The 14,872-nt window shown below is 48.3% G+C and overlaps 1 protein-coding gene across 2 annotated transcripts in view; it reads right to left on the reverse strand.

Annotated features, from left to right (window-relative positions):
• Positions 1–1,573: 1,573 nt before the first annotated feature.
• JSRP1 (junctional sarcoplasmic reticulum protein 1) overlaps positions 1,574–14,872 on the reverse strand; it is a 51,409-nt gene continuing 38,110 nt past the window's right edge. The window contains exons 1-6 of one of the 2 annotated variants that reach the window (XM_075611578.1): positions 12,341–12,631; positions 10,802–10,848; positions 5,780–5,927; positions 5,162–5,329; positions 4,110–4,204; positions 1,574–2,476 (exon numbers count right to left, since the gene is read on the reverse strand). In XM_075611578.1, coding sequence (XP_075467693.1) covers positions 1,751–2,476; positions 4,110–4,204; positions 5,162–5,329; positions 5,780–5,927; positions 10,802–10,848; positions 12,341–12,356 — 1,200 coding nt within the window. In that variant the 5' untranslated portion in view covers positions 12,357–12,631 and the 3' untranslated portion in view covers positions 1,574–1,750. Of the gene's footprint in view, positions 2,477–4,109; positions 4,205–5,161; positions 5,330–5,779; positions 5,928–10,801; positions 10,849–12,340; positions 12,632–14,872 lie in introns of those variants that run through there. The other variant, XM_075611577.1, reaches the window with a different exon arrangement.

Below are 14,872 nucleotides of genomic sequence, written 5' to 3' on the forward strand. Positions count from 1 at the left end.
CCACAGCATAACTCCCAACTCCTTTCCTGGCTGCTCCTCTGATCATCATCTCTTCCCGCCAAAGGTAGGCATGGTAGAGAGAGCCGAGAGAGCTGAGAGCGAGAGAGCTGAGAGCAGAGAGCGCTTAGAGAGAGAGCGCTTAAAGAGAGAGAGCTGAGAACTGAGAGAGCTGAGAGAGAGAGCGAGATATCAGAGAGAGCGAGAGAGAGCTGAGAGCGAGAGACAGCTGAGGGAGAGAGCGAGAGCGAGCTGAGGGAGAGAGCGAGCTAAGGGAGTGAGAGCGAGAGAGAGCTGAGGGAGAGAGAGCTGAGGGAGAGAGAGCTGAGGGAGAGAGAGAGAGCGAGAGCTGAGGGAGAGAGCGAGAGAGAGCGAGAGCTGAGGGGGAGAGCGATCTAAGGGAGTGAGAGCGAGAGAGAGCTGAGGGAGAGAGAGCTGAAGGAGAGAGAGAGCAAGAGAGAGCTGAGGGAGAGAGAGAGAGCTGAGGAGAGAGCGAGAGAGAGCTGAGGGAGAGAAAGAGAGCTGAGGGAGAGAAAGAGAGCTGAGGGAGAGAAAGAGAGCTGAGGGAGAGAGAGAGAGCTGAGGGAGAGAGAGCTGAGGGAGAGAGAGAGCTGAGAGAGCTGAGGGAGAGAGAGAGCTGAGGGAGAGAGAGCTGAGGGAGAGAGAGAGCGAGCGAGCAGAGAAAGAGAGCTGAGAGAGAGAGCTGAGAGAGAAAGAGAGAGAGCTGAGAGAGAAAGAGCTGAGAGACAAAGAGAACAAGAGAGAGCTGCGAGAAAGAGAGAAAGAGAGCTGCGAGAGAGAGAAAGAGAGAGCTGAGAGAGAGAGCTCCGAGAGAGAGCGCGAATGATGAGAGGGAGCTGATGATGATGTGGGGGAGAGCTGATGATGGTGATGTTGAGAGGGAGAGAGATGAAGAGGGGGGATGAGGGGGAGAGATGATGAGGAGGGATGATGAGAGAGAGGATCAGAGAGAGAATGGGGAAGGGAGAAAAAAAATTACAGTCTATTAATATTAACGGTGTCCTGAATTTGTTTTGCCCGGGGGCCCACCCATTTCTAGCTATGCCACTGGCCATAGGAAAGGTTATATGGAGCAATAGGAGGAGTTATACAAGGATGTATTAAATGTGCTTAATGTATAACGTGGGGCATCAATTTTAGCTTCACAAACTGAGTTAGCAAATCTGTGTCAAATGTGAGCTATCTGATAAACACGAGTCCTTCACTTAATGCAGGCACAGAGCAGAAACGTAAGTCACGTTGTATGGTGCCAATAAGATTGGTCTGTTAAGTGCATCTCATTTACTAACATCCAGTTGTTACATTTTCTACATGAAGCCTTAAAAAGGTGCAATTCTGCAGAGAACATTTTTATTTGAGAGAGAGAAAAAAAAACAGACTGGCAAAGAACATTTTAAAATATTCATAATAACTTATATATACACATATATTTATAATGTAATCACAGGCAGAAAACCATTAAACCCTAGAAGGAAACATCAGCAACACCCTAAAAAAAACCTACAAAATACAAGCAGGTGCCTGCAGAATTGTAAAGCAAAGAAAAAGAGAAGGATTGTTAAAAGGTTGAAAAGCAGTAAACCACAAAGGTTTTTTTTTTATTATGGACTGTACCTTTAAGGCAATAAGGCACTGCAGGAGATGGGGTACCATCAAGTAATGGTTAAGGAGCCATTATGTGAAGGCATCCCATCTCCTGCAGTGCTCTACAGATGTAAAACCAAGCGATCTCTCAGCCGTGACGTCTGCTATCTTGATGCTTGCTGTAGTCCCTCTCCTTCTGATGCTGCCTGGCACCTTTGTGTTGCTTCTCCTCTCTCCACCCCTTGTACTTTTCCTTTTCCTCTTGCTTGAAGTATTTCTTTGGCTCCTCTCTCCCCTTCCTGTGCTGCTTTCCACCTTCCGCTCTCTGCTTCCTGGGATAGTCGGATCTCCTCCCTCCCAACTCGCTCTTATGCTGATGGCCTCTCTCTTTGTAAGCCTTCTCCTGGACCTCTCCCAGTGGCTTGGGTGACTCCTTGGGTTTCTTCATGAAGGGGAACACCTCTCTTCTCTGGGAACCTTCTCCGGAAGACCTGCGGATTTTGCTGGCCTTGGCTTCCATGTATTTGCTTTTGGCCTTTAAACCCCACTGCTCACTTTGCTTCTGCTTGGCATGGCTCTCTTCTCTCTCAGACTCTGGTGGTTTCTGGGTAACGGGGGCTGCTGGAGCCTCTGCCGGCTGTTCTTCCTTCGCCTTTGCTGGCTGTTCTTCCTTCGCCTTTGCTGGCTGTTCTTCCTTCGCCTTTGCTGGCTGTTCTTCCTTCGCCTTTGCCGGCGGTTCTTCTTTCGCTGGCTGTTCCTCTTTCGCCTTTGCTGGCTGTTCTTCCTTTGCCGGCTGTTTTTCCTTCACCTTGGCTAATTCTGACTCCTTTGATTCTGATGAGCTAAACCAGCCTTCAAAAAACCACGGCTCTGGCTACAATCGGAGAGAGAGAATAAGGCCGTTATTAGCCGACTTGTGGAGCAAACTACAGAAATGTCCTGGTGTCCCAATTAGGCCCACATAGGCTGCCTGGACCCTACAAGATCTAGGTCATGCTCTGAAACTGGATGGTAGGGCGTTTAGAGGAAATGTGATGCTGTCCTTCACAAAAAAAGTAGTAGATTAGTGGGATAGCCCCCCCAGCAGAGATGGGTAGAAGTCAATACAGCAAGGAGATCTTAAATAAGAAAGACAACAAAGAATCTAATGGGGTCTGAGGTTGCACAGCAGATAGGAGAACGGACAGACTGGGGGGCAACTGGTTCTTATCTGCCATCAGTTTCTACATTGCTATTCAATATGCTATGAAGTCGTCTTCTCTATGCTAGGGAAGCTCAGAGCTCAAAGCTTCACTGCCATAAGATTGGCTTCATAGCATATTAATACTTGAATTAATGAGCCATTTGTCCCAACAAATTCTGTGAGAAGGTTGCTCTATCCATCCATTTCTCTTTCAGTAAAAGTAAACACGTCACAGGCACTCGGCGCTAAAAATGCCATAGGAAAGGCAATTTGAAACGTCAGCAAAATATATTTAACCCTTTTGCTGTCAGGGAGGCCAGAAACGCAAAAGCAATGTATTGAGGCCTCTCACGCAGCGAAAGGGTTAACAAACCTTAGTTTTGGCTTCAAAGAAGGGTGGTGCTGTAGCTGATCTTTTATGCTGCGCCTGTTTTAATGCTTTCCAGATCATATTAGTTTACATATATAATAGTTACTTCATAAACGGGTCTCGGGTTTTGGGGTTAATTCCCCAAAACAAAGTGACACATTCCATGGGATACATAATGTTTACTGATCGATTTAGATGTCAGGTAAAGGGATTATGGTCCATGTTCATTAAGCAGTGCAAAGCCGGAAGACACCTTACAAGTCCATCTAAACGCAGAGTCTTGCAATGATAACAGTTGTGTGGGTTGAGTTACAAGGCATCTCTCATCAATTCACAACGTTGGTTATATTTAACAAGCCCTGCGAAAAATGACTCGACAGCACTATTTCCCTGCGACTGAAACATGCTGGGAGGTTTGGCAGTGACGTGTTGCTGGGTTAAAAAGACAATTAAGGAGAGTATATATAGAATAGTGTGACAGCGCCAGCAGTGACAAATCTTCCTCACTAGGGGGATTTATCTGGGTCTCCAGTCAAAACTGGTAAAAAAATAAAAGCACAGGGATTATTGAAGCACAAAGTCAGTGGCTTTCAGTGGAATTGTGTCTTTATGATAAATCTGGGGCTGTTATTTTGGAAACTGGTTTGGCAGTTGTGAGAAACACGGGGGGCTATTTACTAAAGTCTCCTCACTGGAAAATGGAGGCAAAACCAGTGTACAAAAAAAAGCACCAGATTAAAGCAATTAGCAGCTAGGAGACTTTAATAAACAGACCTCCATAATGCTTTTGTATGTTAGCCATGATTCAGGATGCAGTGCAGGGAAATGGCCAGCAGGAGTAGTATTTGCCTGATAATGATAAAGAAACTGGGTTGTTTGCTCACTGCAGAGAAGGGCAATGACTCAGTTATGCAGGTTCCAGAGCCAGTACAGTCTCCCCACACCTCTCCTTACCAGCTGGTCATTGATGTCAGGGGGTAGGCTGCTGTAATGCTGTGTCCAGCTAACAGCATCCACTTTAGACACCTCGTCTTCTGTGTCCACACCATCTGAGAGGTGAAATACAGGAGCAGCTTAGTGTTGACCCCACATACACACAGCTTTGTCCCTCCACATCCATCCTGCCCTGCAGTATCTCTGCTACACCAGTACTATACACACACACACACGTCACTGCACCTCAATCCTGCCCTGCTGTATCTTTCTACTCCAGTACAAACCCTTCATACATACACAGCTGTCACTGCACCTCCATCCTGCCCTGCAGATCACTACTACACCAGTACTAACCCCTCACACACAGCTTTCTCTTCACCTCCATCCTGCCGTGTAGTATCTCTGCTACTCCAGTACAACACCCCCCCCACACACACACCTCTGTCTCTGCACCTCCATCCTGCCCTGCAGTCTATCTGCTACCCCAGTACGATCCCCTCACACACACAGCTCTATTTCTGCACCTCCATCCTGCCCTGCAGTATATCTGCTACACCAGTACTAACCCCTCACACACACACACAGCTCTGTCCCTACACCTCCATCCCGCCATACAGTATTCCTACTACTCCAGTATTAACCCCTCACACACACACAGCTCTGTCCCTACACCTCCATCCTGCCATGCAGTATTCCTACTACTACAGTATTAACCCCTGACACACACAGCTCTGTCACTAGACCTCCATCCTGCCCTGCAGTTTCACTGCTACTCCAGTACTAACCCCCCCACACACACACAGCTCTGTCCCTACACCTCCATCCTGCCATGCAGTATTCCTACTACTACAGTATTAACCCCTGACACACACAGCTCTGTCACTAGACCTCCATCCTGCCCTGCAGTTTCACTGCTACTCCAGTACTAACCCCCCCACACACACACAGCTCTGTCACTAGACCTCCATCCTGCCCTGCAGTTTCACTAATACTCCAGTACTACCTCCCCCCCCCCCCCAACACACACAGCGCTGTCACTACACCTCCCTCCTGCCCTGCATCAATCTGACCTTGCAAAACCTGGAATCCCACGCTCAGCAGGGCCACGAAGGCGGCTACGACCAGACACTTATTGAGTGTGATGCACTCCCAGGGGGCGGCATCCTCCTCTCTAACCGGCCCCAGGCTTTTGGGCTCTGGCCTCCTCCTCGCTGCTGCACCCGTGGGAACTGTGCTTTCTGAAATAATGGGGATTGCATCAATTACCCAGATGTAACCCCTTAAAAATGGTTCTGCAAACTGGTACTCTCTTTCTTTGCTGAAATGTTTGTGTATCCTGAAACTATGCTCACAGGCAATAAAGAAATATATATTTGTTTAAAAATGTCATTACCATTAGTACACTGTGGTGCAGAGAGGGATTCTCCTAAATAGCTCTGTTACCTTTTTTTTTTTTTAAATGTGGTTCTCTTGAACATGCTGTGAAGCCGTCCTCTTATCATGGAAGATTTAAGCCCCATTCAAATTATGGGGCTTAAATATATCCTTACAAGGCGACTTTGCAGGATATAGAATAGGAGATCTCTACCTCTTCCTTTGCACTCTGTGAAATGCAGCACCTTCTGTCCCTAAATCTGTGTCATCCCCTGCCAGCCCCAAATCAGCTTGATCTTTCATGCTGTCCCTACCTGGTTTAGCCTCGATGGCGCTCCGTTTGCTTGGTATGGATACGGGACTAGGGGCTTCCTCGCTTGGCTCACTGGCGCTTTCCACAAACTCTTCCAGCTCCTCTGTGATCTGCAGGTCGTATTTCTTACTTGGTTCTGTCTCTGCCGCCTGCAGTATGCGATAGTCGGGGGGGGTCAGAAGGAAAAAGGTGCCTGTGGGAAACTTCACATTTCTCAGATAGCCTTCTAGAGGGGTTTGAAGGGGCTGGGGTGACAGCCATGATAAGCCAAAAGTGTGTCACTACATGCAGAAGAGGCAGTAGGAATGCCAGCCTCCCCTTCACACACACAGCCCTGCCAGGCCCTTTAGGTACAGTATATACAGTGCAGACAGCAGGGATGTAAGCTGCCCTCACACACACAGCCCTGCCAGGCCCTTTAGGTACAGTATATACAGTGCAGACAGCAGGGATGTAAGCTGCCCTCACACACACAGCCCTGCCAGGCCCTTTAGGTACAGTATATACAGTGCAGACAGCTGGGATGTAAGCTGCCCTCACACACAGCTCTGCCAGGCCCTCTAGGTACAGTATATACAGTGCAGACAGCAGGGATGTAAGCTGCCCTCACACACACAGCCCTGCCAGGCCCTTTAGGTACAGTATATACAGTGCAGACAGCAGGGATGTAAGCTGCCCTCACACACAGCTCTGCCAGGCCCTTTAGGTACAGTATATACAGTGCAGACAGCAGGGATGTAAGCTGCCCTCACACACACAGCCCTGCCAGGCCCTTTAGGTACAGTATATACAGTGCGGACCGCAGGGATGTAAGCTGCCCTCACACACACAGCCCGGCCAGGCCCTTTAGGTACAGTATATACAGTGCAGACAGCAGGGATGTAAGCTGCCCTCACACACACAGCCCTGCCAGGCCCTTTAGGTACAGTATATACAGTGCAGACAGCAGGGATGTAAGCTGCCCTCACACACACAGCCCTGCCAGGCCCTTTAGGTACAGTATATACAGTGCAGACAGCAGGGATGTAAGCTGCCCTCACACACACAGCCCTGCCAGGCCCTTTAGGTACAGTATATACAGTGCGGACCGCAGGGATGTAAGCTGCCCTCACACACACAGCCCTGCCAGGCCCTTTAGGTACAGTATATACAGTGCAGACTGCAGGGATGTAAGCTGCCCTCACACACAGCCCTGCCAGGCCCTTTAGGTACAGTATATACAGTGCGGACCGCAGGGATGTAAGCTGCCCTCACACACACAGCCCTGCCAGGCCCTTTAGGTACAGTATATACAGTGCAGACAGCAGGGATGTAAGCTGCCCTCACACACACAGCCCTGCCAGGCCCTTTAGGTACAGTATATACAGTGCAGACAGCAGGGATGTAAGCTGCCCTCACACACACAGCCCTGCCAGGCCCTTTAGGTACAGTATATAGAGTGTGGACCGCAGGGATGTAAGCTGCCCTCACACACACAGCCCTGCCAGGCCCTTTAGGTACAGTATATACAGTGCGGACCGCAGGGATGTAAGCTGCCTTCACACACACAGCCCTGCCAGGCCCTTTAGGTACAGTATATACAGTGCGGACCGCAGGGATGTAAGCTGCCCTCACACACACAGCCCTGCCAGGCCCTCTAGGTACAGTATATACAGTGCAGACAGCAGGGATGTAAGCTGCCCTCACACACACAGCCCTGCCAGGCCCTTTAGGTACAGTATATACAGTGCAGACAGCAGGGATGTAAGCTGCCCTCACACACACAGCCCGGCCAGGCCCTTTAGGTACAGTATATACAGTGCAGACAGCAGGGATGTAAGCTGCCCTCACACACACAGCCCTGCCAGGCCCTTTAGGTACAGTATATACAGTGCGGACCGCAGGGATGTAAGCTGCCCTCACACACAGCCCTGCCAGGCCCTTTAGGTACAGTATATACAGTGCAGACAGCAGGGATGTAAGCTGCCTCACACACAGCCCTGCCAGGCCCTTTAGGTACAGTATATACAGTGCAGACAGCAGGGATGTAAGCTGCCCTCACACACAGCCCTGCCAGGCCCTTTAGGTACAGTATATACAGTGCAGACAGCAGGGATGTAAGCTGCCCTCACACACACAGCCCGGCCAGGCCCTTTAGGTACAGTATATACAGTGCGGACCGCAGGGATGTAAGCTGCCCTCACACACAGCCCTGCCAGGCCCTTTAGGTACAGTATATATAGTGCAGACAGCAGGGATGTAAGCTGCCCTCACGCACACAGCCCTGCCAGGCCCTTTAGGTACAGTATATACAGTGCAGACAGCAGGGATGTAAGCTGCCCTTACACACACAGCCCTGCCAGGCCCTTTAGGTACAGTATATACAGTGCGGACCGCAGGGATGTAAGCTGCCCTCACACACGCAGCCCTGCCAGGCCCTTTAGGTACAGTATATACAGTGCAGACAGCAGGGATGTAAGCTGCCCTCACACACACAGCCCTGCCAGGCCCTTTAAGCCTCTCTTTCTTTCCTCTGCCTGTGCTCTACCAGTATTGCCTCATGACAGTGCACCCAAGCTGTTTTATGTTGGTTAGGGGTGCCTCTTCTACACAATTTATAGGCAGGACCAATGACAGCCTCCCCCTCACACACAGCAAAACGTGACATTTATAAACCACACAAGTACATCACAGGCAGTGGCAGTGCCAGCCTCCCCTTTACACACACATTTCAAACCTCACAATACACAGCATAGGTACAGAACGGTCAAACTAGACAATTATACACAGCCCATATAAAGCAGCAGTGCCAGACACACACACATCACATTTATAAACAGCACAGGCAGTGGCAGTGCCAGCCTCCCCTTGCACACACACTGCAAACCTGACATGTATACACAGCACAAGTACAGCGCAGGCAGTGGCAGTGCCAGTCTTCCTCTACCGCATGCAAACTGCCAAACCAGGCATTTATTAAAAGCACAGGTACATCGTAGGCAGTGCCAGCCTCCCCCTCACACACACACTGCAAACCAGACATTTATAAACAGCACAGCTACAGCGTAGGCAGTGCCAGCCTCCCCCTCACACACATACTGCAAATCAGTCATTTATAAACAGCACAGGTACAGCGTAGGCAGTGCCAACCTCCCCCTCACACACACACTGCAAACCAGGCCTTTATTAAAAGTACAGGTACAGCATAGGCTGTGCTTGCCTCCCCCTCACACACACACACACACTGCCAAACCAGGCCTTTATTAAATGCATAGAGAAGGTAGAGAAGAACCCAGTGTAGCACTCGAGTTCACCCTCTGGTGATGAGTGTATGATTTAAAACATAAACTTTATTCAATACAACACATATATAAAATAATGGGTATTAAAACGACGTACTAGAGGTCAATAGATCATGATACTGACAGCCGTATAGGCTCAGGATCAAGGTAGTTTGTGTGTCCTATATGTGTCAAGTATCACACAGGAAACTGAACAGAGATCCTATCATGCCTCACACCGCGAGTTGATGCGGTATCCTGCCCGCACTGATATATAGGCTTCAAGTGCCCCGATGGACACTCAGAGCCTCGTTCTACTGAATATTGATAGGGATAGTGCTCTTTACTGAAGTACCTAGTGAAGTTCCTTGTGTTATGCGCTGGAGTATATTGTTAACAGCTACCATAGGCTACTTCTCTATATTACGCAGCCACCTCCTCTTCATATGCAGTGTTCGTCCATGTGCTATGTTTACCTGATAAGGGTGCCTACTACCATTATTGACAGCACAGTGTTTACGAGCATTATCTCTGACATTGCCACTGAGGTTACTATAGGACATTACACCCCTATACTGTGGACCTCAGTAGGTTACCTGAGGTCAGCTCTATACAGCACAGAGCACATAGCCAACTACACAGAGGAGGATTTAGCTGACTACATACTGAGATCTACTGATGCACATTACATTTGTTTTACATGTGCATCAGTTACTACCAGTCACACCACCTTTTATTAATGGGTTATGCAAATATTGCCTTATGTGACCTGTAGATATAGTACCAAAGCGAGCACACCCTACTACTATATTCAACCTTTAACAGAGGTCCATACTAGGATCTCTGTTCAGTTTCCTGTGTGATACTTGACACATATAAGACACACAAACTACCTTGATCCTGAGCCTATACGGCTGTCAGTATCATAATCTATTGACCTCTCGTACGTCGTTTTAATACCCATTATTTTATATATGTGTTGTATTGAATAAAGTTTATGTTTTAAATCATACACTCATCACCAGAGGGTGAACTCGAGTGCTACACTGGGTTCTTCTCTACCTATTCAGTGTATACCCAGAGCACCGTTCACCGTTCTTTTTCATTGAGGCAGCAGCAGGGGCTCCCCTATCACTTTATTAAATGCACAGGTACAGCGTAGGCAGTGCCAGTCTCCCCCTCTCACACACACTGCAAACTAGACATTTATAAACAGCATAGATACAGCTTAGGACGTGCTAGCCTACCCCTCACACACACAGCCAAACCAGGACACACACACACACACACCTGACATTTATAACCAGCGCAGGCAGCAGCATTGCTACACTCTCCTACATTGCCAAACCGGACATTTAATACAAAGCATGGGCACACACACACACACACACACAGCCAAACAAGTACAGCAGTGACAGTGTCCTTGACCCGCAAAGAGCAGGTGGCAGTGAGAGATTCACTCTGCGGATTTTCATGACCCTGACTTTCAGTGGAACTGCTGACCAGCGCGGTTAATACAATCTGCTGCCGGGATTAAAAAGAGGCCGGGATGAAAAAGTGTCCTTCAAGCCTCATTATTGAACATCTCTCAATGGAGGTGATGTCAGATGGAATTGCCAATTGCACTTGCCCCTGCTCATCGGCTTTATGACTTGTTGTCGGGTGGTTGCTATTTCCTAGTGAAACATATTTATTATTATATGCTACCCCGTTCCTACAGGTAAGTGGTCAGTGTGGTAAGAAAATGGACTCGATCTACTCACCTGTGAGATGATAATCTCTTCTTTGCTTCTCTTCACCTCCTCTCCTCCTGGAAATAAGAACATACTAAATAAAGGGTTTGCCTTTTAACCCCTTTTAAAGCCTTGCATAAGGCCCAACACTTATTTTACTGCCTGCTGTCATTCTTTCATCTGTATGCTGTAATACTGCAAAGATATTTCTTTGTCATTTCCCCCCGTGGATTAATATTTGATTGTTTTATTCTATACAATTCAGTGTTTGAGTGCATAGAAAATTTGAAACCGCACAGGTACACTTGAAGGAGACGTGAGGTCTGGGAAGCTCTGTACACGTGAAGAAGAGACCTGTGAGGTTTGTAAAGCTCTGTATACATGAAGAAGAGACCTGCAAGGTTTGTAAAGCTCTGTATAAGTGAAAAAGAGACCTGCGAGGTTTGGAAAGCTCTGTACACGTGAAGAAGAGACATGTACCTTTCATCTGGGTATTGTATGTCAGCAATAACATGTTTGAAAAACGTAATAAAAGACCAATGAGATATTTTTAAAAAAGAGACGTGGGGTTTGGGAACTCACTGGTGAACAATAATGACTTCCAGATTAGATTAATTGGAACATGGACGTTCCTAACCAGTACTGCAAAGTCGGAACTAGACTTCAGAGAATATATCTCCACAACTACTTTCAATGAATAAGCACTAATAAAATAATTACCAAATTAGATCGGAATTGCACAGGCACAAAGAAAATAGAAAACGCAGACATTTTTACACAGGAAATACATTTGTAAAAATGTTAACCTCATTTAGACTATGGCTAATTAATATGGTTACTAGTACGATAATAGGCTTCTTATGTAATAATACAGTCTCATCAATAGGATACCTAAATCATAAGAAATGAATATGTGTAATATATATTATATACTAGCTGAGAGACCCGGCGTTGCCCGGGATGTAATTTTGGGGGGGCGGACGACAGGGTTGGGCTTCCCCCGGGTGACTGGGTGACTGACTGAATGGGTGGGTGACTGGGTGACTGACTGAATGGGTGGGTGACTGAATGGGTGGGTGACTGGGTGACTGACTGAATGGGTGGGTGACTGAGTGGGTGGGTGACTGAGTGGGTGGGTGACTGAGTGGGTGGGTGACTGAGTGGGTGGGTGACTGAGTGGGTGGGTGACTGAGTGGGTGGGTGACTGAGTGGGTGGGTGACTGAGTGGGTGGGTGACTGAGTGGGTGGGTGACTGAGTGGGTGGGTGACTGAGTGGGTGGGTGACTGAGTGGGTGGGTGACTGAGTGGGTGGGTGACTGAGTGGGTGGGTGACTGAGTGAGTGGGTGGGTGACTGAGTGAGTGGGTGGGTGACTGAGTGAGTGGGTGACTGAGTGAGTGGGTGACTGAGTGAGTGGGTGACTGAGTGAGTGGGTGACTGAGTGAGTGGGTGACTGAGTGAGTGGGTGACTGAGTGAGTGTGTGACTGGGTGAAAGTGGGTGACTGGGTGAAAGTGACTGGGTGGGTGTGTGAGTGACAGTGCGTGGGTGGGAGACGGTGGGTGACTTACCTTGACCCCGTGGCATCTGGCTGGGGCAGGAGGTGAGTTCGGGAAGCTGGAGGAGGGGGCAAGAGTGGCAGGAGGCCCGCACCGCGCTTCCCCTCTCCGAGAGCCGGCGCACGTGAGGAGGAGTGCAGGAGGCCCGGGCCGCGCCGCGCTTCCCCTCCGTTCCTCGTTGTGAGCGAGGGGGGAGGAGCCTGGAGTTTGCTGCTGAGCAGGAGGGCCGCGCTTCCCCTCTCCGGGAGCGGCGCACGGTGAGGGTGATGGTGCGGCTGGGGATGTTGCGGAGAGTGGGGATTTGGGTGAGGTGGGGAGGGGGGAGAGAGTGAGGGGCACCGGGAGAGGAGGAGCACCGGGAGAGGTGGGGGGGGGGGGGTGTGGAAGGTGAGCTGCGGTCCAACTGACGGGGGAGAGTGAGGCCAAGCAACAGTGTGTGTGTGTGTGTGTGTGTTGTCACTCCGCCTCAGGCCAATGAGAGGTGTGGGGGCGGGCGGCCCAAGGGACCAATGAGATTTCCCCTAGGGACACAGGAAGATGCAGACAGGCATACAGTGCTTTCACAAATATATAATAATATAATAATATATATATATATATATATATATATTTGTATATATATATATATATATATATATATATATATATATATATATAATTACCAATGTTTTGCCCACTATGTGGGACTGCCCCTTTAATATACCGATTTAGTATTCTCGCAGACGGCTCCTTTCCAATCAATTAATAGAACATCTGAAAGTTAATCCTTTGATCTACCTCAGGAAAAAATAATCCCCGTCTCTCATATCCTGGCAGCCACCTGAATTACCCTGCCCTGTGGAATGCTGCGGTCGTGATATCGTTTCAGGACTAACCCCAAAAAGGGCATTGAAGCCAAAACTGCCTGTGGCAAATGCCAGTGCCTGTATGATTTAACCCCTTTGCGCTCTGAAGGGCTTGTGCCCGTCTCAAGTTTAAACCACTGATGTTCCCTCGCGATCATGGAAATTGAAGAGTAAAGCTACTAAATTCCTAGAAGAGCTAAGACAGGACCTATTTATGACAGCCAACAATATATTGGGGACAGTAGGGAGCTCCTCTAAAATGGTTATCTGGGATGCTTTACTAAAAGGTGTCATTACCGGCCCCAAAATAATGGGTCTTGAAAAGGAGCTCAGTGGGATGCCCTTTTCATTCACATGAGGGCTCTGCAAACTAGAGCTTATATAAGACACCCTACTGTTCAGTGAAGAAACCTTTAAAAGGGTCAGTCCCTACTAGGACCAAAATATACTAGTGGCAGTGACATGTTTTATAATAATGTCTTTATCACAAGCATAATATAAGACAGATGTTGACAAATGTTCACTGTGTCATCACTTCAATGTTGTAAATGAACACCCCAAGAAGCGATATATGGCCCATACAAATGGTAAGTACAGAATGAATTTCATAGTAACATTCCTTCTCTGATAAAAGAATTGGGAAATTATATCTTGGCCAAACATATTGATATATTCATTTTTTAAATATTTTTAACTTACTTACTTTTCTAACTGGAGTATATATAATAGAGTTTTATAGAAAATATTCTACTCCACCTCCCCTCCATTCAAGGGAAGACAAAGAATAAACAAATTAAATACAAAAATGAGGGTGGAAGGGGGCGCGCAGGGGCGACAGACTCCAACCACCTTATGGGGCCTATGCACTAAGTGCTGATAAGCCACTTATCGAGGCCTTTTCGCCAAAAAGGCCTACTGCTATTCAGTAAGCCCCGATAAGTCGCTGATAAAAACCCTTTTCGGCAATTTTTCCCCCCCGAAAAAATAAATTAAAAAATCGCCAAACAAGCGGCGAGAAGCCACTTATCGGCAGGTTTTCAAACTCGTGCAATTGGAGTAGCCCCGATTAGCTTAGAGGCTAATCACAGCTCTAGAATAGACATTTCCTCTCAAAATCCACCCGCCAGGGAAAGTTGGCAGGAAGGTGATGAGAAGCTGTGAGACGGGACTTTGAAAAAAAAATACATTTTCCTGCATCGGATTGATGCCGGGAGTCTCCAGAGCTGATATCCATTAATATCAGCACCGCAGGCCGCCGGCATGAATCCCATGCATTAAAAATGCATTTACAGGCAACTTCATTACCATAGCAGCTAAACGCTAAGGCAATTAAGGGGTTAAGGAACAATAGCAGCTTTATTGGGGGCAGAGGGGGCGAGTGAAGTTGGTACTTGGCCTTTCACTCACCCCCTCTGCCCCCAATAAACATTACAATATGTACTAACCACCAATACACAACCCACCCTCTTGCCCCTACATAAAAGCATTTAAAAAAAATTTATACACAGGATTGATACCAGAGGCCGGCAGGGGTCCCCGGGTGGTCTGTGGGCCTCCTGGTGGGCTCTGTGGGTGTCTGGGGGCCCTCGGGTGGTCCCCACGGGTGTCTGGGGGCCCTCGGGTGGTCCCCGTGGATGTCTGGGGGCCCTCGGGTAGTCCCCACCGGTGTCTGGGGGCCCTTGGGTGGTCCCCACGGGTC

Source organism: Ascaphus truei, chromosome 8, assembly GCF_040206685.1.
Source record: "Ascaphus truei isolate aAscTru1 chromosome 8, aAscTru1.hap1, whole genome shotgun sequence".
In the NCBI taxonomy this organism is placed as follows: Eukaryota; Metazoa; Chordata; class Amphibia; order Anura; family Ascaphidae; genus Ascaphus; species Ascaphus truei.